General features: G+C 54.7%; 1 protein-coding gene across 1 annotated transcript; it reads right to left on the bottom strand.

Annotated features, from left to right (window-relative positions):
* Positions 1–5968: 5968 nt before the first annotated feature.
* Positions 5969–26726, bottom strand: PEG3 (paternally expressed 3). The gene is made up of 10 exons (XM_070451650.1): positions 26571–26726; positions 25100–25175; positions 22127–22202; positions 19920–20395; positions 19628–19717; positions 18787–18933; positions 18605–18705; positions 16494–16596; positions 15927–16019; positions 5969–15679 (listed from the first exon to the last, which is right to left on the bottom strand). The coding sequence occupies exons 1-10, from the start codon at positions 26670–26672 to the stop codon at positions 9471–9473; spliced, it is 7473 nt and encodes a 2490-aa protein (XP_070307751.1). The 5' UTR covers positions 26673–26726; the 3' UTR covers positions 5969–9470.

The following is a 26726-nucleotide window of genomic DNA, read 5'->3' as shown; positions in this document are numbered from 1 at the left end:
AGTCCATGGGATTCTCCAGGCAAGAGTACTGGAGTGGGGTGCCTTTGCCTTCTCCCCAAATTCAATGAAATCCCTATCAAAATTTCATAGCATTTTAACAGAAATAGAAAAGAAATCCTGAAATTCAGATGAAACTACAAAAGACCTGACTAGCCCATTCAAACTTGAGCAAGAAAAGACAATTTTGGAACCATCACGTTTCTTGATGGGAAAAAAAAAAAATCCTTCAAAATCTATAGCAGTAACACTGGTATGGAACCAACATTAAAACAGACATAGAGCAATGGAACAGGATAGAGAGTCAGAAATAAATGCATTGATCTTCAGATCTTCAATAAAGTTGCCAAGAACACACAGTGGGGCACAAATAGTCTCTTTAATTAATGGTGTTGCAATACTCAGTTTTGGATAAAAATGACTATTCAAATACAAAATATTTGGACCTTCATCTCACAAAGCACTATACAAAAACTATTCAAAATGGATTAAATACTTAAACATAAGACCTGAAACCATAAAATTGCTAGAAGAAAACATATCAGGAAAGCTCCTTGACCTTGGTCTTGGCATTAGTTTTACTGGATCTGACACCAAAAGCAGAACTAGGGAACAGAATTATGTCGAACTAAAGATGTACAGCAAAGGGAGCAATCAGGAGACGGAAAAGAACCTGTGGAGTGGGGGAAAATACTTGCAAACTCTTCCCTGGTGCCTCAACAGGAAAGAATCCACCTGTCAATGCAGGAGATGTGAGTTCTGTCCCTGCGTCAGGAAGATTCTCTGGAGGAGGGCATGGCAACCTACTCGCAGTGTTCTTGCCTGGAGAATCCCATAGACAGAAGAGTCTGATGGGCTACAGTCCACGGGGTCGCAAAGAGCTGGACACGACTGAAGCAACTGAGCATCCACGAAGGCACACACACATCTGATAAGGGGCTAATATCCAAAATATATAAGGAATTCATGCAACTCAATGGCAGAAAGATAAATAACTGACTTAAAAAACAAACAGAGGGGCTGAATATACGTTCTCCAAAGACATACAAATAGTCAACAGATATATAAAACAGTGCTCAACATTATTAAATATTCAGTTCAGTTCACTCAGTCGTGTCCGACTCTTTGTGACCCCATGGACTGCGGCACACCCAGCCTCCCTGTCCATCACCAACCCCCGGAGTTTACTCAAACTCCTGTCCCTTAAGTCGGTGACACCATCCAACCATCTCATCCTTGTCGTCCCCTTCTCCTCCCACCTTCAATCTTTCCCAGCATCAGAGTCTTTCAAATGAGTCAGTTCTTCACATCAGGTGGCCAAAGAACTGGAGTTTTAGCTTCAGCATCAGTCCTTCCAGTGAATATTCAGGACTGATTTCCTTTAGGATGGACTGGTTGGATCTCCTTGCAGTCCAAGGGACTCTCAAGAGTCTTCTCCAAAACCACAGTTCAAAAGCAACAATTCTTCGGCCCTCAGCTTTCTTTATAGTCCAACCCTTACATCCACACATGACCACTGGAAAAACCATAGCTTTGAGTAGACGGACCTTTGTTGGCAAAGTAATGTCTGTGCCTTTTCATATGCTATCTAGGTTGGTCATGACTTTTCTTCCAAGGAAAAAGACATTGGAAGAAGATGCTTTCTTCCAAGCGTCTTTTAATTTCATGGCTCAGTCACCATCTGCAGTGATTTTAGAGACCAAGAAAATAAACTGTTTTCACTGTCTCCCCATCTATTTGCCAATGAAGTGAGGGGACCAGATGCCATGATCTTCGTTTTCTGAATGTTGAGTTTTAAGCCAGCTTTTTACTCTCCTCTTTCACTTTCATCAAGAGGCTCTTTAGTTCTTTGTTTTCTGCCATAAGAGTGGTGTCATCTGCATTATCTGAGGCTATTGGTATTTCTCCCGGTGATCTTGATTCCAGTTTGTGCTTCATCCAGCCCAGCGTTTCTCATGATGCACTCTGCATATAAGTTAAAGAAGCAGGGTGACAATATACAGCCTTGACATACTTCTTTCCCTATTTGGAACCAGTCTGTTGTTCCATGTCCAGTTCTAACTGTTTCTTCCTGACCTGCACACAGATTTCTCAAGAGGCAGGTCTGGTATTCCCATCTCTGTAAGAATTTTCCACAGTTTACTTTGATCCACACAGTCAAAGGCTTTGGCATAGTCAATAAAGCAGAAATAGATGTTTTTCTGGAACCCTCTTCCTTTTTCAATGATCCAACGGATGTTGGCAATTTGATTTCTGGTTCCTCTGCCTTTTCTAAATCCAGCTTGAACATCTGGAAGTTCATGGTTCATGAACTGTTGAAGCCCGGTTTGGAGAATTTTGAGCATTACTTTGCTAGTGTGTGAGATAAGTGCAATTGTGCGGTAGTTTGAGCATTCTTTGGCATTGCCTTTCTTTGGGACTGGAATGAAAACTGACCTTTTCCAGTCCTGTGGCCACTGCTGAGTTTTCCAAATTTGCTGGCATATTCAGGGCAGCACTTTCACAGCATCATCTTTTAGCATTTGAAATAGCTCAACTAGAATTCCATCACCTCCACTAGCTTTGTTCGTAGTGATGCTTCCTAAGGTCCACTTGACTTTACATTCCAGGATGTCTGGCTCTCGGTGAGTGATCACACCATCGTGATTATCTGGGTCGTGAAGATCTTTTTTGTACAGTTCTTCTGTGTATTCTTGCCACCTCTTCTTAATATCTTCTTTTTCTGTTAGGTCTATACCATTTCTGTCCTTTATTGAGCCCATCTTTGCATGAAACGTTCCCTTGGTGTCTCTAATTTTCTTGAAGAGACCTCTAGTCTTTCCATTCTATTGTTTTCATCTATTTCTTTGCACTGATCACTGAGGAAGGCTTTCTTTTCTCTCCTTGCTATTCTTCCCTTCATATTCTCTGCATTCAAATGGGAATATCTTTCCTTTTCTCCTTTGCTTTTCACTGCTCTTCTTTTCACAGCTATTTGTAAGGCTTCGTCAGACAACCATTTTGCATTTCTTTTTCTTGGGAATGGTCTTGATCCCTGTCTTCTGTACAGCATCACAAACCTCCGTCCATAGTTCTTCAGGCACTCTCTCAGATCTAATCCCTGGAATCTATTTCTCACTTCCACTGTATAATCATAAGGGATTTGATTTAGTCATACCTGGATGGTCTAGTGGTTTTCCCTACTCTCTTCAATTTAAGTCTGTATTTGAGGGAAATGCAGATCAAAACAATAAGAGGGCCTTTCCTGGCAGCCCGGTGGTTAAAGACTCTGGGCTCCCTGTGCAGGGGGCACAGGTTCGAGCCCTGGTTGGGAAGCTAAGATCCCACCTGCCTTGTGGCCAAAAACCGTCACGAGAGACAGCACCGCACACCTGTTAGGATGGCTATTATCAAAAAAGACAAAAGATAACTAGGGTTGTTAAGGATGCGGAGAAAAGAGAACTCACATACTTTCGGAGGAAATATAAGTTGATACAGCTCCTATGGAAAACGTGGGATAAACACTGCATGATCTCACTTATATGTGGAATTTAAGAAAGTCAGACTCTTAGAATAGTGGTTGCCAGTGTCTGGGAAGTGTGGGAAATGAAGGGGTGTTGCTCAAAAGGTATAAAGTTTTAGTTACGCTGGATGAATACGTTCTAGAGTTCTAATGTACAGCTTGGTGACTTTAGTTAATAATACTGTATTATATACTTGAAATTTGCTAAAAGAGTAGATCTCTCTTCTTGCCCCCCAAAGATAACCATGTGAGGTGATGGATATGTTATTTATTTTGATTGCAATAATTATTATACAATGTATATGGAATCAAAACATCACATTGTAAACCTTAAATAGAGAAAGCTTTTTAAAATTAAAGGTGAACACCAGGCTACTGGTATATTTTAAATTCATTCATTTTTTGGCTGCGCTGGGTTTTTGCTGCGGCTCTCAGTGGTGGAGAGCAGGAGCCACCCTCCAGTTCAGGAGCTTTTCACTGCAGCGGGTCCTTTGAGGGGCCATCACATCCAGGGAGCTGTCCGAACTCCCCTGCCCCCACTCCAGGATCTGACTACACCAGCCAAACTTCCTCTTCTTTTTTAAAACTTGTTTTGTGTTGGGGTGGAGTTGTGAAAGTTTCAGAACAGCAAAGGGACTCCGCCATAGATATTTACATGTGCCCACTCTCCCCCAACGCCCCTCCCGTCCAGGCTGCTACTTAACCCTGAGCAGAGCTCCCTGTGCTCTCATAGGTCCTTGCTGGGTCTGCATTTTGAATATAGCCATGTGTGCACATGTCCATCCCCAGCTCCCTAACCAGCCCCCTCCATCCTTTCCCCCTGCAACCGTAGGCTTGTTGTCTGCGTCTGTGTGTGCTTCCTCCTTTTCAGTACGGGGGTTCAGCTCACCCCAAAGGACATCAGAGAGCATTCCAACGGCTGCCGCTCCCATGGGCAGTGCCCCCTGCCTCCCCTTGTGTGAGAAGGAGGTGGTGGATGAGGAGTGTTTTCAAGGGCTTGGAGCTTCAGAGGGGTCCCAGTGTTTCCAGGTCTCCTGGACACCACCATTCCGATTGCCAGGATTCCATTTCTCCCGGGGCTGCCTAAGCTTTTCTCGCCGGAAACAGGGCAGGGCTCTGGACGTGGCCAAGCACAGTCAGAGGGGGACCCGCAGCGTCACGGTATGTGCATTAACAGAAACCCACCTGCGGCTCTCACCCGGACACCCTTCACAGTCTCGGGGGTTGCGACAGTTGCTGTCAAGCCCTCCCCTATTCCCCACGCCCCCACCCAACCAGAGGAGCCGGAGGACTGACGTCCGGGCGGTATGCAGAGATCTTACTACCGCGTGGCCTGTCTTCTGGGCCCCACTCCCCATCCCGGGGCCTGACCCTGAGCTTTTCAGAGTATCCGAGTTGCCCTCAGGCTTTACCGTGTCCAGCCCACTCTCTGTCTCCGTTCGGGCTCTTTGGGGCTACAAATGGCCGACTTTGGCCAAGTAGAGCGGGGGAGGAGAGGCCCGCAGGGAAAGAGCGTTCAGAGAATGAATGGGAGGCATTGATGCCTGGTCAGCGCTGACCTTGGGAGGACTCTGTGTTCAGGGGGCCTGAGCAGCTCCAGGCTCAGCCCTGGGGACAGGGACAGGGAGGGGCCGGGAACTGAGCCTTCTCACCAGAATCGGCAGTTCCCAGGCAGGCGAAAGGACTTGGGGCTGGTCACAAAGTCAGCTCGTGGGAGAGGGGTTTTGAGGGAGCCCCAGGTGATAGTGTCGCCAGGATCCCCAGGCGCTGGGCGCCCGGCCCGAGCCCTGGTCTGGGTCTGACGGGACCACGGGGACCCAGGAGCAGTCAGCTGAGGCCGGGGAGGGGTCTGACTCGGGGAATGGGCGTGTGACGGGGCACCGGGGGGCTGTCCGAGAGGGCCAGCACTGGCCAGGCAGGCCCCAGTGACCCTCGCCTTTTCCCTTCCCACAGGACGTCCTTTAGTGACGGAGCCTGCAGGAAGTCAGCCTTAAAAGAGAACTGACCCCTCGCTCTGACGGTCCGGTCCTGGGCGCAGGGAAGGACTACTGAAGCTGTCACTTGAGAGCTGATCGGCACCTCCAGACAGAACCACTCAGCGCAGGGGAGTGAGGGGCGCACACTTCACGTTAACAGGTCTTCCGGTCGGGGGATGGTTCTTGTTTGTGTTTGAGGGAGTACTGTATTTAGATGAGATTAAAATTTTAAATGCAGACTCAAAGTAAGTGAAACTTACTTAACGTTCAATGTCAAGTTTAAAACCATTATTGAGATGTATCTTTTAGTTTTATTAGTGCAGTTACAAACGTGGCTTTGTGTAGTACTGAGAGACCCCTTAGAAGGAGGCTCTTGAAATACACAATAATTTAAAAAGGTAGATTTCTAGGGCCTAAGGGGACACCAAGTGCTCGGATTTTGTTAACCACCCCAAACACTTCAAACGGACAAAAGAAGAGGCTGAGAGCTATCTTACTTTTAACTTTATTTTTATTGGTGACACGATTACAGATAGAACGACCACAACCATACTAACAAACCAAAAACCTGTGCACAGAAACAAGATGAAGAAAACATGTCAAGATGTTAACCATGATCTTTGGGTGACGGCGACAGGGGCACGCCTGTCTTCCACACTTCTGTAACTGCCAGCTTTCTACCATGAGCAGACAATGCGGTTACAATGGAGCTGCCCGTGATAAAAGGTCGGTAACCGGGACAAAAGGAAACAAGTCTTCTAGGAAAGCGAGCCCCACAGCCTAACGCCGCAAAGACCACACAACCGTTTCCTCACTGCTTCCCATGTTTCCTCTCCTCTTCGACCCTCTGCATTCTCACCTCAGACACCCCAGTCCTCAGACTGTGCACAGATGAAGGTTTAACAGCAATGATTGTTGGGTGTCGGGAATATATGTGAATTTCTTTTGCTTTACTAAATCTCCCCCAAAGTATGCCATGAGTATGTATTAAGAGTTTTAATGGAAAAACATACATAAGATTTAATACTCAAAACACCAAAGATCATTCAAGAAATTTGAGACAAGATAGTTAACCATAATCCCACAATGACAACACTACTTTAATTATTTTCTGTAATTTTTTTTTCATTTTAGACTTTATGCACACATAATCACCACGGTCATAAATCACAAGCTTGTGCACTGATACGAGATGGAGGAAACAGATCAAGATGTTAACAGTAGTTGTTGGGTGTTGGGAATATGGGCGACTTTTTTGTTCTTTTCTAATTTATTTTGTATTTTTCAATTATTCCTCTGGGTGTGTATTATGCTTGCTAACTGAAGCAAGCATAATAAACTTTGTTATCAGGAAACTATTTTAAGGGTCATCTGAAAACATTAAGATGAAAGTGTTTAACCGTAATTCCACAAAGATAACACTAATCTGAGTACACGTTTGGGACACAGTTATAAGCCTGTGCACAGAAACAAGGATAAACAATATCGTGAGGAGCAGGTCTGTCATCTTTGGATGGTGGGCATATGGGTTTTTTTTTCCTCCACTTTTCTGTATTCTCCGAGTGCCTGAATAATGATCTCAAATTATGTTCACAATGGAAACGTGATTATAAACTTTTGAGTAACACTATCATAAAGAACATTCAAGGAATTTAAGAAAATAATGCTCAACTATAAGCCTACAACAGCAACACCACCACAGCTTTTAACTATAAGCATACATTTTTAAACAGCTATAATTGTAGTATAAATATAATTCTGTGTCCTGCTTTTTCCACTTGGTATTCCGTAAATATATCTCCACGTCACTACATAACTCTCCATGATTATCATTTCTAGACAGCTGCATTCAGAGTCCACGGACACATTCCCTTCACCTTGCTCCTATTTTTGGCATTTGTCAGTTGTTCCTGATCTCTCACTGACCGAAGGACGGCTGGAATGGACACCGGCAGGCGGCTCTCTGAAAACACTCTACCAGTTGGGTGCCGCCGACGGCAATGAGCGCCAGGTTCACCCCACGCCGCCCAGGCTGGCTCCCAGCCCAGGACCCCCTGATGCTGTGCCTCGCGGCCCCTTGGGGCACTGGGGCGTCCATTCCAATGCCGTGTCTCGTGATGCAGCTGCCCTCAGGCCACCAAGTGGCCCCTTCTCCTAACTGCCAGGACACCCTGCTCATTCATTCACCCCCCCATCGGGCCTTCCAGTCCCTGCTTCCGATGTTCCTTCCGTCCGACACCACCCTCCCAGGTCTGGTGAGGCGTCAGGACCCCCCGCTTTGGCTCTCCCCAACTTTGGCGTTCCCTCCAGCTCTGACATGCTCTCCCCAGCCCTCGTGGCAGGGACCTAGGAGAGGGGGGTCCGGATACAACTCCAGAGCAGGCCTCCTCGCTCTGCTCTCCCAGATGATCTGCTCTCAGCTTCTGCTCACTGCATCTACAAGATCCTCTTTTTTTTTAAGTTTTTAAAAAAATTTTTTAAATTTTTTTGCCAGCCAACTCAAAGCCAAGAAATTTCTTAATAGTCATTATGCAAAGAGGGGGCGGGGAAGCAGAGGGAGGGCACAGAACAGGACGCAGGAGACCCCAGAGCGGTGAGGTCAGCTTGGGACAAGGACGCAGGAAACTGGGGCCGCTCTGAGGACAGCGGGGGTGCTTGTCAGGAGGGCGCTTCCTGAGAGGGGGGGACAGATGGCAACGAAACAAATTAAGGCTGCCGGGGAACCTGAGTCCATGTTGGGCTCGAGTTGGCTGTAAAGAGATTTTTTTTTTTTTTTTAAATGCAAGTTAGACACAGGGTTGGTTGAGGGTCAGACAGGTGGAAAGGAGGATTAAGTCTCAGGCTGGAAAGCTCTAAGGATACTAGCTCCTGGGCACCCAGGGTGCAAACTTGCCACGTGGCGGCACGGAAGGGCCAAGCCACGTTGCTACTTGTCACTTAAGGCAGGAAGCGCACAAAGGGAAGTAATGAAGTCGTAGCCCCTCGTCCGTATTTACAACAGGAGAGCCCCCCCTCCCCCCGGTGGTTCTCAACCTTCATTAGGCACACGTGATCTAGTGATGGTTACAACCCACTCTTTAAAGGCAAGGACGTAAGAGTCACAGGGAAAAGCTTCGGCTTTTGTAAAATTCACTATCGAAGAGACATCAGGGTGGGTTAAAAAAATAAAAATAACAAAAACTTGTAGTGTTTTTTGCATGAGAACCACTGCAAGGTTACAAGGTGGCAACCAACCAATGAGGTTACAAAAGGCCAATCCACATGCGGTAAAGGCTTACACAGCACGAGGTTTCCAAAGTGTCGGTGTAGACGAGGCGCCTGAAAAGGGAGCAGAGGCTTCCCTTCACACAGCAAAGCGGGCAAGACGCTCTGCCTTTCATGCCTGCACCGTGAGGGGGCTATGTAAAGAATAAGGAACCACAGAGTCAGTCAGAAAGATACAGACAGGGCTCGAACAGCACACAGTAAATCTCTCTAAAGCTCTGAAACGCTGACAAATATATTGTAGTTTGTTGCTCTCTTCCTCCTCCAAAAAAAATGAAACAGCAAGACCAGAGTACCAGGTGAGGCGCGGCTGCAGGTGAGCGCCGGCGAGGGCACCCTCAGTCCAGTTCGCCGTGCTGTGTGTGCTGGGTACATCGCGGGAGGCGGTGGCGGAGGTCCCGGGCGCTCACAGGTGGGTGCTCTCTGCAGCCGCCAGGGCCCCTGCGGAGGGCGGGCAGGTGCCGTGTCCCGCATGTACCTGCTGTGCTGGACACGGGAGCTGCCGGCGTTTGCACCTGGGAGCCGAGAGTGTGAATCCAGGCTGGAGGGTGCAGTGCAGGCCGGCTCGGGGGTCCGGTTGTGCGTGGGTGAAGGGGGCCGGGTCCCAGTGGAGGCCCCGGCCCACCGAACCGAGGGTCTGAAGTCCAGGTTGGGTGGGTGCAGTCCGGGCTGTCGCGGTGGGTCCGGTGTATGTGGGTGAGGAGGGTCGGGTCCCGGGGGGCCCCCGGGCCTCAGCCGGTGTGGGTGTTCTGGTGCCTGGCCAGGGACAGGCGGTCGCTGAAGAGCTGCCCGCACACGTCGCACTTGAAGAGCTCGTCGTCAGGCCGGCCGCCCTCGGGGCCGCCGGCGCCCTCGCCGTAGAGGCCAGCGGGCTCCAGGATGATGAGGCTGGCGTGCGCCCGCAGATGCTCGGCGTAGGCGGCGCCTGACGGGAAGGTCTCACCGCACTCGCCGCAGTCGTAGTAGGGCTCCTCCACCTGGATCTCCTGCTCCTCGCCCTCTTCCTCGGGGTCCTCGATGCCCGCGCCGTCCGGCTCGTCGGCGTCACCCTCAGGCTCTTCGGCGCGCTCCTCGGGGTCCTCGATGCCCGCGCCGTCCGGCTCGTCGGCGTCCATGCCGGGCTGCTCCGCCTCGGCGTGGGGCTGCTCCGCCTCGCCGCTCGGCTCCGCGGCCTCCCACTCCGGGCCCTCGGCGCCCCCGAGGGGCGCGGCCGCCTCCACGTCGGGCTCGGCCGCCTCCACCTCGGGCTCGGCCGCCTCCACCTCGGGCTCGGCCGCCTCCACGTCGGAGCCCTGGATGCGCAGGACCTCCCGGGGCACGAGGACGGCGGCCTCGGCCTCCTGGGCCGCGGCGGCGGCAGCGGCGGCGGCCGCGCCCTCCTCCTGCAGGTGCAGCTTCTGGTGCTTGGTGAGGATGGTGCTGTGGATGAAGGACTTGCCGCAGTCCTTGCACTCGTAGAAGGGCCAGTCCCTCTTGGGGGGCTCCGTGAGGAAGGACGTGTGCACGAAGGCGGCCCCGTAGTCGTAGGGCTCGGTCTTCTCATGCACCCGCATGTGCTCCTGGAGGTCGGCCTGGCTGGGGAAGGACTCGCCGCAGGTCTCACACTCGAAGCGCGGCTCCTCGCCCGGGTCTTGCTGCGGCTCTGTGGGCGCCGGGCCAGGCCCCGCCGCGCCCGCGCCCGCCTGGCCCTGATCCGGCAGCCCCTCGCCGGCGTGGCCCCGGGCGTGCTCGCTGAGGACGGAGGCGTGGATGAAGTCCTGCCCGCACACCTGGCACTGCAGGGCCGCCCCGAGGGGGGCGCTCTTCTGCGGGGCCTGGGGCCGCCGCGGGGTGGCGATCAGGGGCTGCATGAAGGGCTCGTAACGCCTGTGGCCGTAGAACTGGTCCTGCTCGTGGACCTTCTGGTGCTCGAAGAGGAAGGAGCTGTGCACGAACGACTCCCCGCAGGCCGGGCACTCGTAGAGCTGCTCTCCAAGGCAATCTTTCTGGTACTCGCTGACAGGAGGCGTGTGCACCGCGGGGTGCGTGTACTCACGGCTGTCCACCAGATACTCCCGGCGGTGGACCTTCTGGTGGTCGCGGAGGTCCGCGCGGTCCGCGAAGCCCAGCCCACAGTCCTTACAGCCGTAGATGGAGTCTTCGGGCTCCTCGGGCTCGTCCTGCTCTTCCTGCTCCTCCTGCTCCTCCTGCTCCTCCGTCTCTTCCTCCGGAGGCCCGTCCAGGCCCAGGTCCGGCATCACAGGCTCTCCAAACAGCTTCCCATCATGGAAATTCTCTCGGGCATAGATTTTCTGATGTCTGCCAAGCTCTTCAACGGTGGCAAAGCATTCCCCACACTCCTTACATTCATTGAGAACTGGCGGCTCGCAGTAACTGGTCTCACTTGTTAGCTCAGCATAGCTGGTCTGAGCTGGTGGTTCAGCGTAACTGGTCTGAGCTGCGAGCTCAGCATAAGCAGTCTGATCTGCTGGTTCAGAATAACTGATCTGAGCTGCTAGCTCAGCATAACTAGTCTCAGCTGGTGGTTCATCATAGCTTATTTGAGCTGCTAGCTCAGCATAACTAGTCTCAGCTGCTAGTTCAGCATAACTGATCTCAGCTGCTAGATCAGCATAACTAGCCTCAGCTGGTGGTTCCTCAAAGCTGACCTGAGCGGCTGGGTCAGCATAACTGGTCTCAGCTGGTTCCGTATAACTAGCCTGAGCTGGTGGCTCAAAATAACTGGTCTCAGCTGCTAGTTCAGCATAACTAGTTGGAGCCGCTAGTTCAGCATAACTGATCTGAGCTACTAGTTCAGCATAACTAGTCTCAGCTGGTGGTTCCTCAGCATATCTGGCCTGAGCCGGTTCCTCGGCATAACTGGCCTGAGCTGGTTCCTCGGCGTAACTGGTCTGAGCCGGTTCCTCGGCATATCTGGTCTGAGCCGGTTCCTCAGCGTATCTGGTCTGAGCCGGTTCCTCGGTATAACTGGTCTGAGCTAGTTCCTCAATGTAGCTGGTCTGAGCTGGTTCCTCAGTATAACTGGCCTGAGCTGGTTCCTCAGTATAACTGGTCTGAGCTCGTTCCTCAATGTAACTGGCCTGAGCTGGTTCCTCACTGTAACTGGCCTGAGCTGGCTCCTCGGTGTAACTGGCCTGAGCTGGCTCCTCGGCGTAACTGGCCTGAGCTGGTTCCTCGGCGTAACTGGCCTGAGCTGGTTCCTCGGCATAACTGGCCTGAGCTGGTTCCTCAATGTAACTGGCCTGAGCTGGTTCCTCACTGTAACTTGCCTGAGCTGGTTCCTCGGCGTAACTGGCCTGAGCTGGTTCCTCGGCGTAACTGGCCTGAGCTGGTTCCTCGGCGTTACTGGCCTGAGCTGGTTCCTCAATATAACTGGCCTGAGTTGGTTCCTCAGCGTAACTGGCCTGAGCTGGTTCCTCGGCGTAACTGGCCTGAGCTGGTTCCTCAATATAACTGGTCTGAGCTGGTTCCTCGGCATAACTGGTCTGAGCTGGTTCCTCAATGTAACTGATCTGAGCTGGTTCCTCAATGTAACTGGTCTGAGCTGGTTCCTCGGTATAACTGGTCTGAGCTGGTTCCTCGGCGTAACTGGTCTGAGCTGGTTCCTCGGCGTAACTGGTCTGAGCTGGTTCCTCGGCGTAACTGGTCTGAGCTGGTTCCTCGGCGTAACTGGTCTGAGCTGGTTCCTCAATGTAACTGGCCTGAGCTGGTTCCTCAATGTAACTGGCCTGAGCTGGTTCCTCGGCGTAACTGGCCTGAGCTGGTTCCTCGGCGTAACTGGCCTGAGCTGGTTCCTCGGCATAAGTGGTCTGAGCTGGTTCCTCGGCGTAACTGGCCTGAGCTGGTTCCTCAGCATAAGTGGTCTGAGCTGGTTCCTCGGCATAAGTGGTCTGAGCTGGTTCCTCGGCGTAACTGGCCTGAGCTGGTTCCTCGGCGTAACTGGCCTGAGCTGGTTCCTCGGCATAAGTGGCCTGAGCTGGTTCCTCGGCGTAACTGGCCTGAGCTGGTTCCTCGGCGTAGCTGGCCTGAGCTGGTTCCTCGGCATAAGTGGTCTGAGCTGGTTCCTCGGCATAAGTGGTCTGAGCTGGTTCCTCAGTATACTTGGCCTCAGCTAGTTCCTCAGTGTAATTGGTCTGAGCTGGTTCTTTGGTGTAACTGGTCTCAGCTGCGGGGTCAGTGTAACTGGTCTGAGCTGGTTCCTCAGTACAACTGGTCTGAGCTGGTTCCTCAGTACAACTGGTCTGAGCTGGTTCCTCATTGTAATTGGTCTCAGCTGCTGGGTCAGTGTAACTAGTCTGAGCTGGTTCCTCAGTACAACTGGTCTGAGCTGGTTCCTTGGTGTCATTGGCCTGAGCTGGTTCTTCGGTGTAACTGGTCTCAGCTGCTGGATCAGTGTAGCTAGTCTGAGCTGGTTCCTCAATACAACTGGTCTGAGCTGGTTCCTCAGTGCAACTGGCCTCAGCTGGTTCCTCGGTATAACTGGTCTCAGCTGCTGGGTCAGTGTAACTGGTCTGAGCTGGTTCCTCAATACAACTGGTCTGAGCTGGTTCCTCAATACAACTGGTCTGAGCTGGTTCCTTAGTATAACTGGCCTCAGCTGGTTCTTCAGTGTAACTGGTCTCAGCTGCTGGGTCAGTGTAACTGGTCTGAGCTGGTTCCTCAATACAACTGGTCTGAGCTGGTTCCTCGGTGTAACTGGCCTCAGCTGGTGCCTCGGTGTAACTGGTCTGAGCTGGCTCCTCAATACAACTGGTCTGAGCTGGTTCTTTGGTGTAACTGGTCTGAGCTGGTTCTTCGGTGTAGCTGGTCTGAGCTGGTTCTTCATTGTAACTGGCCTGAGCTCCTAGTTCAGCATAACTGGCCTGAGCTCCTAGTTCAGCGTAACTGGCCTGAGCTCCTAGTTCAGCGTAACTGGCCTGAGCTCCTAGCTCAGAATAACTGGTCTGAGCTGCTTCCTGGACATAACTCATCTGCAGTGACTGGCCTTGGTAGCTGGTCTGAGGGTCAGTGGAGGTCAGGCTGCGAAGGACAGACCGTAGGTAGTTTTTATTTCCGGGGAGCTTCTTTCTGCTGTGGATCTTCTGGTGTTCAGCCAGCTCAGAGCTACGGACAAAGAACTCTCCACACTCTTGACATTCATAAAATCTCTCTCTCGGGCGAAACGTTTGAGGCTCACCAAAACGCAGCGTGTGCATCATGGAGGTGTCGTAATTCTTGCGCTCGATGTTCTTCTTCTTGGCGCGTGCCTTCTGGTGCTGGCGGCCATCTGAGCTGGAGCCGGAGGCTTCACCATCTCTCTTCCACCCGCTGGGGCCTTCCCCAGCAAGGTGGTCCAGAGGGGCGGGGCGTGACGCACGGTAGAAAACTGAGCTCCTGAAGAAGCTGTGTCTACCTCCGGCGTAAGGGCTCTCCCAGGCCGGGGTCTTCTGAGGCGGGTCACGAAGGCCTGAGAGGTATGTGGAGGGCTCCCCATCCTCCCTGAGGCCACGGGGAGGCCGGAAGGCGGCCAGGCTGTGGAAGATGGCCCTCTCGTAGGCACTCCTCTCATAGGCCCGGGCCTCCTGGCTGTCTTCAGGGTTGCTGCTGATGGTGAATGCCTTCTCGTCGTCGTCGTCCTCGTCCTCAGGCGGCCTGGTGATTGTGTGACTCTTCTGAGACCCAGGCATGGACATGCTGTGGAAAAGCGGCTTCTCGTAGCCTCGGCTGTCGAAGCAGCTCTTCCGAGAATGAATTTTCTGGTGCTCCATGAAGTCTGAGCTCCGCCCAAAGGCATCCCCGCCCTCTCTGAAGTCGTAGAGCTTCTCCTTGGAGTAGGTCTTCTGGCGCCTCTTCAGGGACTGGCCAGGAATGAAGGTCTCCTCGAAGGCTCTGCCCCTGCCGTCGGACGGGCTCCTGCGGCTGTGGGTCTTCTGGTGCTCCCGCAGGGCCGCGCTGTGGTGGAAGGTCTCCCCGCAGACCTTGCACTCGTAGCGCTTCTCCTTCCCGCAGGCCCTCTGCAGCTCGCCGAGCATGGGGGTGCGCCTCACGGCGCCCGTGCTGCGCTCCCTCTCCCTGTCCTCACGGCTGTGGATCTTCTGGTGCTCGATCAGGGCTGAGCTGTGCAGGAAGGTCTCCTTGCACACCTTGCACTCGTAGAACTTGTCTTTGCCGTACATCTTCTGAAGCTCACTGAAGGTGGGGCTGGGCAGGCAGGGCTCGTCCTGCTCCTCGTCCCCACTGCCCCCGAGATGCTCTCGGGCCTGGCCCCGCCGACGCTCGGCCAGGCCAGCGCCCATGCCAGCGGCCTGCGCACCCTCAGAGCGCCTGGCACCCGCGGGCCTGCTCTGGGCCTCGCTGACGGCTGTGCTGTGGATGAAGGACTCCCCGTACTCGTACAGGCTCTCTCGGGTGTGCACGATCTGGTGATCCACAAACTCGGAGATGACCGGGAAGGACCTCCCGCACTCATCGCACACGTAAGGCATGGCCCCCGAGTCCAGCGGCTGCGACAGGGCCGCGGGCGGTGCGCTCAGGTTGCTGCCGCCCACCGCCCTGGCAGCCTTGCGGGCCTCACCGCCGCTTTCGAAGGGCCGCTTCCTCGCCCCGCCCCTGGGATCGTGCACTGGGCCCTGCCCCTCGGCGTCGAAGTGGTAGCGCCTTTTTCTCTCCAGAGCGCGCCGTTTGGAAACCAGGTCTGAGCTACAGCTGAAGCCTCCTCCCCCAAAGGCGCCCCCCTCTGAGGCTCCCGCCTCCCTCCTGCTGAAGGACGCTTCCTTCCAGTCGCCGCCCGGCCTCCGGGAGAGCCGGTGCGGCCGCTCACTCGGCTCCCGTGCCCGCCCGGACCTGGAGCTGCGCGCCACATCCTTGATGAACTTCTCCATGATCACCCCGTGGGAGGACTCGGCCTCACAGATACCCCGCCGGTGGGCTGACTTCCTGGTCTCGGGCCCTGTCTTCAGACCTGGAAGAAGCCCTGTGTGAGCACTCTCTGGGGCCCAGGGATGAACGCCTGTACCCTGTGCCCTGACTACGTGCCCCCAAGTGTCACTGCATGCCGCCACGTATCTATGTGCACACCCCGTGTGACTGTGTGTGCTGCTGTGTCTGTGCACACACACCCCCCCCCCCCACTGTGTGGCAGTGTGTGTAAACCACCGTGTCTGTGCGTGCACCCGGCACCCGCTCCTGCCACAGGGCCTCATGCTCACCTCTACTGGTGCTCGGGTAGGCACTTCTCTTTGACCTCGACGAGTGGCCTTGGGTCATGTGTGAGTGGCCGTCATCCTCGGCAAGCTGAACCCCTGTCCGCAGGAAGAACATAGCATGAGCCGTGTCACTGCGGACAATGGGCTTTCTCTCGGGCGCTGAGCGTGCCCTGGATGGCCTGTGTCTCACTCTCCTTTCCTCACTGTCCATTCCTTGGCCCCTTGCCCATCTCTTCTTGGTTAATTCCCCAGACTCTGCTAACAAGATTGCACAGAGGCCCCTGAGCGCCCCTAAACCCAGAGAGTCCTTGCTGGCTCTCTGGCTCCACAGGTTTCCCCACGTGTCACGGCCCGCACGACCCCTCACGGGCCCACTGCTGCCTCAGACCCAACCACGTGTCCCCTGGGGAAGCCACCCAGGACTGCAGACCTGCCTCAAAGCAGACTGGAGTCGCAAGGCGGCACTCTGGGGTGACAGTCGTGTGGGCATAGCCCCGCCGGAGGTCACAGGACCACTCCCTCCCACTCCTGCTCTGCCAGGAGCCGCGTGACCCCTCTTTCAGTGCTCACCCAGTGAGAGCAGCTTCCGGTAGTTCTCCATGTTGTCCTGAATCGGGTTCTGGAGTTTGTGATCCTCAGTGAGGGCCACCATGTCCTGGTACAACACCGCCTCCTGCAACAGCAGACGTGTCCTCAGTGGGTCTGCCCGGGTGCCCGCGGCCAGGACCGCGCCAGTGGCGCGGGAGCCACACACACACACAGTGTGCAGCAAGTGCTCGCAGCGCCGGGGGCTCCGAGTGGTCTGGTCAGGCTCTACTAGGGACCTACGTCGTACCTACCTTGGCGCTACACTCTGAGGAAGCTCCCAAAGACGGAGGGCACATATTCCTTGCCCTCATGCAGCTTATCATTTGGTTGGAGAGAAACAATCAGAGAACAGTAAACAACAAAGTGGGGTGCAGAGAGTCGGCGCTAAGCGGGCATGGCAGGGGGACAGCTCAGGGTGGGCTGGGGGGTGAGCAAGACCCGCAGGTGTGGGTGGGGCCAGGAGCGCTGCTGAGGCCCCAGGAGGGGCACGGAGCCAGAGGAACGCCAGGGTCAGAGGAGCTCAAGCACCTTCACGACCGAGCAAGCTGGGAACAGAAGTCCTCCCAAACCTCAGCGACCTCATCTGTGAAATGGAGAGGAGGGTGTCCACCTGCCCCCCTCACGCTGTTGGGGTCCTGTCACGTGGGCCGCTGACCTGGGGCAAAGTACTGAGGGGTTAACAGTAGGTGTGCATGTCCCGCCACGTGGTCTGCTGCGCGTGGGGCTAAGTGTGCAGGAAGCCTGCGTGGGCCTCCCTGGCGGGCCAGCACCTAGGACCCTGGGCTTCCACTGCAGGATGCCTGGGCTCAGTCCCTCGTCAGGGAACTGAGGCCCCACACACCATGTGGCCGGGCCGAAAAGTAAAACAAAAAAATTATGTAAAGAAAACAAGTTGTTGTCACTACTGAACTACTGTGTGAAGACAGCTGACATTAAATCTGCCATGGTTCCAGGAGCGGCACAAGACACGACAGCCATGTGCCAGTGCAGCAAAGAGAAGACAACGACGTTGGCACAGTCAGGCACAGCCCCCACCGAGAAGCACCAACAAGCACAGGCCCTGGGGCTGAAGGGGAAGGAAACCTCCTTCACACAAGTGCCAGAGTCCAGCAACTAGAAACAAAACCTGGCAAAACGAAGCAGGGCTTCAGAAACGAACCCCTCGCCAGGCCGAGGCTGCGGAGTCCAGGGGCACTCAGGGCTGACAGCGCCCCCTCCTGAGGCCTCCCCGAGTTATCACAGTGCAGGAGACGCCGTGGGGGTGGGCGGGGCACAGCTGTGTCTGCCATGGGACAGGAGGAAACCGGAGCTGCTAGCTCAGGGCCGGCAGAGAGCAGATGAGGTCAAGAAACTGGGGGGCCAAGGGTGCCACAGGGCACCACCCCTGGTGCTAACAGACCCCAACAGGCAATGGCAGAAGGAAATGGCACCTTCCACACCTTCCTGTCGGTCGAATCTGAGTGACACAAACATGCATTACCTTCTGGACTACACTGTTCCCAGAAAAGAGCACGCTGCTCTGACTTGAGCTGGCCCGACCACTGGACAGCCCTAAACAGGGTCCGCTCTCTCACGCGGCTGCACGGGTGCCCTCCCCCACATGGCCACGTCGCATGCGGCCATCTTTCTCGAGCCCCTCCTTGCCTGTGCCTCTGTCCCTAGTGCACAGGGGCTGGAAGTGACAGCGTGCCCCCTGCGTGCCAGGCCACACACTGTGCACTCCTCACAACAGCCCTGCTGAGGCTGTTGTCACACCCATTTCACAGATGAGGAAACTGAGGCTTGGTGCAGCTAGCGGGCTGGCAGGTGGCAGAGCCAGGCTGCAGACTCAGCTCTTCTCGGCTCCGGGACCTGAGTGCCCTCTCCCTCTGCTCTGTGCATGGGACAGCCGACCGCCAGGGGACATGAGTGCTGACCCCGTGAATGAGCTGGAAAGCAGGCAGCAGTCACTGCGGCCACTGGTCACCCCTGGGCTCTCTCCCCAACCCTGGTGGGCTTCTACGTGGCAGATAACTCAGACTCCCGAGAAAGAAAGGCACCTCCAACACGGAGTGAAGACGGCCCTCCCAGAACGAGAGGAAACCTGGGCGCACCTCGGATCTGGCGTCCAAATCCAGCAGGGAGTCCCTGCGTCTGTGCTCTCTCTCCTTGGCTCTCTCCGCCAGAGGAAGGGCGAGGTCCCGCTGGTGAAACCCTGGGAAGGGAGAGGTGGCGTGAACGGACGCAGCGCAGCAGGCGGGAGGGCGAGTGGGGGGGCCGTCGCAGGGACACGTACTGCTCCTGGGGCTCCGGACGGATGGCCAGCGGTCCCGTGACCCCATGTCCCGGCTCCGGCCACGGCGGCGCTCCCGCTCCCGCGCCCGGCCTCGCTCCCGGTCTCGCTCCCAGTCCTGGTCCCAGTCCCGGTCCCGGTCCTGGTCACCTGTGGATGCAAACGTGCGGAGCTGACCACGTGCTCTGCACACCCCTCCACACCGCTCTCCCCTGGGAGCTGGGGACCATACCGAGGGGCAGCTGCCCCCGACACCGGGGCCTGGGCCTGCTGCTGTGGCCTGGACCCACTTCCGGGGCCTCGCGCAGGCTGGCCTGGCCTCGGTCAGGCCGATGCCCTCTCAGGGGGGCCGATGCCCTCTCGGGGGGCCTGCTCCCACTTCAGGCTCTCCTGGTGTCCCGGCTCCTGCGGTCTAAGCCTTCAGGAGGGCCATCTGCCAACCCTCCATGGCCTAGCCAACCCCGGCCCGTCTTAACATGCTCCCCACTTGTCTATAGAGAGATAGAGCACCATCCCCAGAGCACTGCTGCTTCAGAAAGTTGTCTGGAGAACCCTGAACAAACGAACAGCTGTGCAGGCAAAGTGGTGATGAACTTCGCCTCCCAGAGGCTGTGGGCACAACCTGAAACAACCTACTGCAAATTCCAAATAGCTTCAAAATTTTAAATGTTTCCCTCATCATCAAACAATAAAAAGTTGTATTTCACTCCATGGATGTGTCTGCTCTGATGAAAACGTCTCATTCCGCCAACCCAGAATCCCCCGCCCCAGATCACCGGGCAGCAGCAGCAGGGCCCCAGCAAAGGGCTGCGCGCAGACCCCGCGGTGGTGGGCAGCTACTCACCACAGCAGGGGAGGGCGGGGCGCGGTGGCGGGGACTCCGCGGCCCTCCGGCTCACTCCGCCTTCGCTGTGGGTGTCGCTGCTGTTGTCGTCTGAAGGGACACCAGACACGGCTCAGGAGCTCAGCCACGCTTGCCCATTAGCTTAGCCCCTGAGGGCGCCTGCCACGGCCCTCTCCACCGCCCCTGGCCCCTTGCGGGCAGAAAGGCCGGGGTTGCCACATCCAGCGCCCCCCCCGGCCCCCCAGAATAATCCTGCCAGAGCAGTGGGGGCCCCGCCTTCCCCCTGGCTCACCTTCCGGCTCGTACATCTCCTCGTAATCTTCCAGCAGAGCAACGAGCTTTTCGCAGTTATCCGGCTTTCTTGCCTGCACCCAAGGCTTGATCTTTTCCGGAAGGATGGTCAGGAACTGCTCCAGAACCAAGACCTCGATAATCTCCTCCTTGGTGCGAGTCTCCGGCTGCAACCAATCGAGGCAGAGGTTTCGGAGTTTGAGAAGGGTCTTCCGAGGCCCAAGGAATTCCACGTAGAGGAAGTTCCGAAACCTCTGATGAAAGAACTCAGAGTCAGTGGCGCCTTCTCCTGGGACGGCGTCCGGCTCAGACAAGTCACTGTCTAGCTCATACTGGTTTGGGGCCCAAGACTTCTTGGGTTTGGTGGCGGACAAGGACTTGGGAGGCAGCATGTCTCTAAGGAAAAGTCTCACTGGAGGAACCCAACATGCGCCAACAGGGCAGATGCGGCAGCAGGGGCAGGCAGTGCTCAGGGACCTGCGGATCGTAAGGAGACACACATGTCCCAGGGGTCGGGGCCCGCCCGGCGGGGGGACAGGCCCAGGGCGGGCACCGCACCACACCCCCGACACACAGACACATGCGAGGAGTCGCAAGCAGCACGCCTGCAGTGGGAGGACTGCGCCCTGCTCCTGACTGCCTCTGCGACCCTGGGCCTGGGAGCCCGCATCCTGCAGTCTGTCCCTCCCCGGCAGACCCGGGGCCGTGGACCCGCGTGCCTCCTGTGGCCTCCGTGCACAGCACAGGAAAGCCACACACACGCGTGGCCGCGGGGTCCGGGGCCTCGAGTGCCCTGGGCGGCTCCTCTGCGCCTGCGCTCTGCGTGTGCAACGCGTGCTGGCCAAGCTGAGGGCCCCTGGAGTCAGCAGCCCAGCTCCTCTGTCACACTAGCCACGCCCCCGCCACGCCGGCCGCGTGGCTGCCCTGCGTCTGCGGGCAGCAGGCATGCCTTCTCCACGGCGTGCGCCCCGAGGGCAGCCTGGGCCCGTCTGCACCACTGCCTCTGGTGCCCAAACGGAGGGCAAGCTACTGGTATTCCGGGCACTTCTCGAATTTCGTCTTAAGTATCTGAGCCAACTGGCCTGGGCCCCACTGTGAAGGGATCAGAGACAGATGCTTCCCTCACTGGGAAAGTCAGGGATCAACACCGGCCCCGCCGGCGTTCCGTGGAGCTTAGACCCCGGTGCCCAGCTCGGCAAGCCGGCAGAAGGTCAGATGGAGCACCACTGAGTCCGTGGGAACCCCACATCTACTACTCACATCAGTGGTGATGACATGCCCAAGTGGCCAGCAGGCTTCTGCATGCCCCGCACCTCCTCCTGCTCTGGCCAGCCTCGTCTGAGACCCAGGGGTCTCCAGAGAAAGCAGCTTGCTACTCCCTTCACCCTCCCGTCGCTGCGGCTCTATTCTAGGGTCTGCCCACACCCTGCTAAGAGAACTTCTCAGGCCGAGTGTAAAAGCCGACTCCCCGTCCTCCTCTCGCTCTGGTGTCATCAGCTAAGGCTCCTCACCCCCCTTCACCTGGGCCACTCAGCGGCCCATGAGCTCTCTGGCCCCGCCTTGTCCTCAGTGGTCAGCCACGCTACAGCAGGAAGCGGGCGGCACAGCAAAGAAGTCCAGGTCGGGGTGCAGTAACTTACCTGACAGTTTTGTACTTCTGACTTTACTTCCAGAGAAGGACAAAACCACATGCAGCAAAAATTCTTTTTTGTTTTAAAAGGAAAACCAGTAAGTTTAAAAAAAATTGTTTTTAATGTCTAAAGAGAAAACAAAAGGGGTTTCAATTATTTAGTCTTACAGCAGCCTTCCTGACTGGGGCATGAATGCCTCACTGTGGTGGGCTCGCTCTGCCCCTGCACACACCCCCACTCTCTCTGTAGCGCCCTGCCCACCAGCTGGGCAGACCCTTGCCTCCGCCACTCCCGCTCTGCCTGCCCTGCCCTCCTCTCCTCCACAGCAGACAGGGTGCCAGGTGACAGCCTGCTGGGCAAGCCCCCAGGCTCTGGAGAGCTGCCGTGAGCTGACCTGGAGCCTGGCGAAGAGGGACTGCCTGACCAGAGCAGGGCCCTCAGAGCCCGTGGGCCTGGGGGGGACAAGGCAGTGAGCCCCGGTCTCTCCATGGCCTCCGATTCAGAGAACTTGCTCCCCTAGATGGCCACGGCCCCACCTCTCAAGAGGCCACGGGACACCCCTGGGTATGTAAATCACCTGGTGGGAACAGGGTCCCTTCCGGAACTTCTGAACAAGTAGCTATCCACAGGAACACAGTCAAAATGCCAGGTACCTGCAGACATTTTAAAGAAAGAGATACATGGACAAATCAACACAGAAGAAGTGTCAAGAGTGTCAGAGAATTCATTCTCCATGTGGCTGTGGACTGAGACCACGCTTGTGGGCAAGGCCTTTAGGTATCGTCTTCAAGAGAGGGCCCACTCCCCCATCATATAAACCAACCAGAGACAGGAGGTAGAAAGCTTTTGAGTTTCTGCTATGAAACCTGAATGATTTAAGAAATCTAAGACAAAGGGAGAACTACAGAACTCCAGACCAAACTCCCTTCTGAAGCAAACACACACTAGTCTGACTGCTGAGCCACACCCCCTTGAAACTGCAAGCCACACACCTCGATCCCATTTGTTCCTACACTAAACCTTTCATAGTCTCTACACATACTACATCGTTTCTAACAAAATGAGATCACACCAGGGGCTCTCTCTGTGTGTGTATTTTTAAACGCAGTAATTTTTGATAGACACCTTTCCAATCAGTACATATAGATTTACGTCATTGTTTCTAAAGGCCACACAGTCATCCTTTCTATGGATACAGTCAATTCACACTTGATGGAAATGACTAATGTAAAAACTGTTTAAAGCATTAAATGAAAATACTAGGGTATGAAATGGTATATAGCATATCTGGCATTCTTACTGCAAACATACTCATTTATATGTACAGAGAAAATGATAAAGATGTCCCCACATGGAATAAAATGCAGTTTTAGAAAGCAAAGCTATAAATGGAAGCATGTTTATACTGAAATTCTTACGGCTGTTGCTAAAGAGCTGCACAAAGTCATGTCCACACACAGAAACACACCCACATAAATGTAATGGACACAAGGTGCCAACTTTCACATCACGCCCCACCCCCAACCAAATGTTGCCTAACACCCCACTTACACTTCACTCTGGTGGCCTGAGTTTGAAGCCTTAATGAATTGGGCATAGTCTTATTAAAATAAAAAAAGCTACACAGGTACTTAAATGTACGGAGGTGCGTACAAACCAAGGTAGAAGCAAACTTCCATGTAAACTGGGAACTTCCCTGATGGTCCAGCAGTTAAGACTCTGTGCTTCCACTACAGGGGGCACAAGTCTGATCCCTGGTCAGGGAACTCAGATCCTGCATGCCACACAGTGGGCCAAACAACTACATAAATAAAACTTGCATAAAGACCATTAGTAAAGTGGGGAAAACTGAAAAAGGAAATGATTAATAAAAGACACTTTATTATACATTTCAATTTAGAATGTTATTTGAAGTTCACAATCAGAAAAAAATTTGAATATAAATTTGAAGTAAGCTCAGCAGCTGTGGGGCTTTCCTCTCCTTTCTGTTGACCAGTGCCCACAGTAGCCTCTCCTCCTGTGGCTCCCTCCCTCTCCCACCTGTAGTGCTCCATGGAGCATCCCCCTTCCCCCCCCCCCCAACATATTCTTCAGGGCAGAACAGCACTGCTGGGGCTCCCCACCTAGACCCTGACATCGCCATCTGCTGTCCCTTCTGCCTCCCTGAACTCTGGCCCCGAGGGAACCAGTGTGGTTTCCGGGCCTGGAGGTGGGCTCTCACTGGCCCTAGTTACCAGGCCCCCACCGCACTCTCTTTGGAGCAGGAATCCCAGAGTAAGTTGAGCAGTGGTCAAGGGCAGGATTTTAAAAGTCAAGGTCTGACCACATTCAGAGGATGGGGGCGAGGGTGGGGTCACACAGAGTTAGGACTCAGGCCATCTCTGGTTGTAGGGCCAAGGGGGGCATCAGCTCTGCGGGTGGGGTGGACAGGAGATGAACAAGGGCAGACGGCCAGGACGAGGTATCACCACCTAACCAGGCAGAGGGGTTTACGGGGCTCCAGCTCAGCTGTCCTCAAACACACTGGACAATGAGCGTGAAGCCTGTGCGCTGTGAGCACTGTGTGCAGATGGAGCTCAGCGCTGAGCCGGGTCATCCCACCATGGCACAGCAGGGCTGCCCGCAGGCCAACAGCGCTGCCCCTGTGGTCCATGTGGGGTACTTGGGCCGCTCTTTGAATATCTTACAGTCCTTTACTTCTACTTCATAAAAATGTACAGAAAACGAAAGCACAGCCTCACAATTAATGTACCTGAAACAAAGCTGGAACTCACATGTTCCTGCCACAGGTCAGGGGTGGTGGTGGGGGGTCTTTGGCCTCAATCAAAGATCAGTGGGTCAACTGTTGAACTACACGGGGAGGAACTCGACTACTGGGGGCTGGATCGCTGGCTGGGCCATGGGAGGAGAAGCAAGGCAGTCCGTGGCCCACTGGGACCCCAGGCTCCCCACATCCCACCAGGAGTGCCAGCAGCTCCGTCGTGTGGTCTCCAAGCCCAGTCCCACTTGCTCACTTTGGGGCCTCGTCATGGAGCTCTGAGACCCAGCCCCTGTCTCCTGCTCCCTACCTTATCAGAGGGGCTGGAATTGAAGTTACTGCCTTCATCTCAGGGGCAGCAGAGGGCACGCACTCTTCTCTCATGCGCTCCGTTCTCCTGCCTGTCTCTGCACACAGCCTTACTTTTTTCAATGTCTTTCATTACCCAAAAGACTATGAGCTCCAAGGAATCACTTCCTTTCCCACTCAAGGTCATGACTGATAGAAGACTCAATGAATTTCTCAGGCTTCCTTAACTACCCAATGAGAAAGGGCAGGCCTGAAGGAGTAGCTGAGTGCTGGGAAAAGAGTCTGGACACCCCAAAGGATGGCGTGAGACCAAGGAGAATCTGGTGAACACATGGTCCACCGGAACAGTCTGCACACTCTTAGCGAGCACGAACGGTGCTTGCGGTCAGATGGAGCGCGTGTGCAGCAGGGAAGTGTCAGGCTCAGGGAGCACATGCTCATCCCCAGGATGGCGTGACGTTGTCAGAAGGGACTTCAGCTCACCTGGACCCAGACACCTGGCGTTTGGACCGAGTCCCTCTTCCTCCCGCCGATCACCTCGGAGAAGAAGAGAGCAGAGCTGGGGAAGGAAAGGAAAACATGAGGCCTCAAATTTATTCTCCACATCCTGGAACTCCCAGGCTGGAGATGACCCCACACAGTTTCATCTCTACCTCCCACAGGGTGGGTGGGTCATCAACCTCACCCCTGGGGCGTACGCTGCACTGTGGGCTGTAATCACAGCCTTCCCCCAGTGAGGTCATGTCAGTGGGTGTGCAGTCAACTCTGAGTCTGTGTCTCAGAGACTTCTCTAACCAGCAGAGCAAAACAGTAAAAACACAGGACTTGGGGCTGAGAAATTCAAGACCCCAATTTCCCACTTAATAGCTCTGCTGCACCGGCCACCCTTTTAAAGTTGAGGTACACACACTGCAGGTAGAAACTGGAGGAAGAAAATGGCTAAGAAAATAGTACTATTGATTGTTAATTACGTGCCTCCTATAGTGCTTAGCACCTTACTTTCAGCATCTCTGTTAATTCTCACATTATTAATTTTCTACATATTTTACAAAAATGAAGCAGAGAACTCAACCTCAGAGTTCATGGCAATTACAGATCAACTAATGTCATTTTGGAAAACAGTACATCTACAGATATTTTCTATGGAAACCTTGTGAAACAATGATATAGACACCACCCAGAAAGATGAGCTGAAATTCTATTTTTGCCATGTGATAGCCAGTGATGCAATTCCAGAAGTTTTACTGTGCTGCACACCTATGCAGCATGAAGAGACTAGCTTATATTAGGACGTTAATAAACAGTCACCATCACTACTATGAGGTAACGGCATCATTACTTAACCTTCACAACATTTTAGGTTATCAACGAGATCCCTGTGGACGACACTGCACGTTTCAAGTCCCACTGTGACTCGGAGCATGAGTTCAATCAGAGGCCCGTAGGAGAAGCTCCTTCAGGACTGTGCCTCTGGCTTTTATTATCACTATCAGCTGTCAGCGGATGTATAATTAGGGCCCGCCCACCACACACTTGGCAACGCCCCCCTCACACTACCCCTCCCTGCTGGGGCCACCCCGCCCCGCCCCGCTTCCCAATCCCGCCCACCTGCTAGCCCCTCCTCCGTCCAACCAGGCCCCATGCCACGCCTCCCTCGTAACCTTCCGCCACCGCACATGCTCCAGGCCATCTACGAGCTTGAGTTTTTTTTCCTTCAAGTCACCGCCTACCAACCTCAGAGCCTCCCACCCTCAAATCTCACATGCACAGCCTCCTCCACCCTCTCACTTAGGAACCCACCCTCCCCCAAGTCTATTAAGACTCTGTTTCCCACGTGACCCATGGATGTGCACAGTTCAGCCCTGTCCCACAGCCCCCGCCCCCACCCCCTCCAGGGAACACGGCGCCATCGCGCGGTCGCTGAGATGTGGCGCAGAGGCAAGCAGCGGTCCACCTGGCGCCTGCACAGCAGAGACTGCAGGGCGGGCTCGGTCTCCCGGGACACCAGAGGCGGTGGCCCGCTAATCCAGCCCCGCTGGCACTCACCACGGCGCATGCGCAGCAAGCAAAGCCCACCCCCTGCCACTCAACATGGCGCCTGCGCAGTAAG

The sequence above is a fragment of the Odocoileus virginianus genome, chromosome 20 (genome assembly GCF_023699985.2).
Source record: "Odocoileus virginianus isolate 20LAN1187 ecotype Illinois chromosome 20, Ovbor_1.2, whole genome shotgun sequence".
NCBI classification, from domain to species: Eukaryota; Metazoa; Chordata; class Mammalia; order Artiodactyla; family Cervidae; genus Odocoileus; species Odocoileus virginianus.
This window is presented reverse-complemented; position numbering and strand designations above follow the sequence as displayed.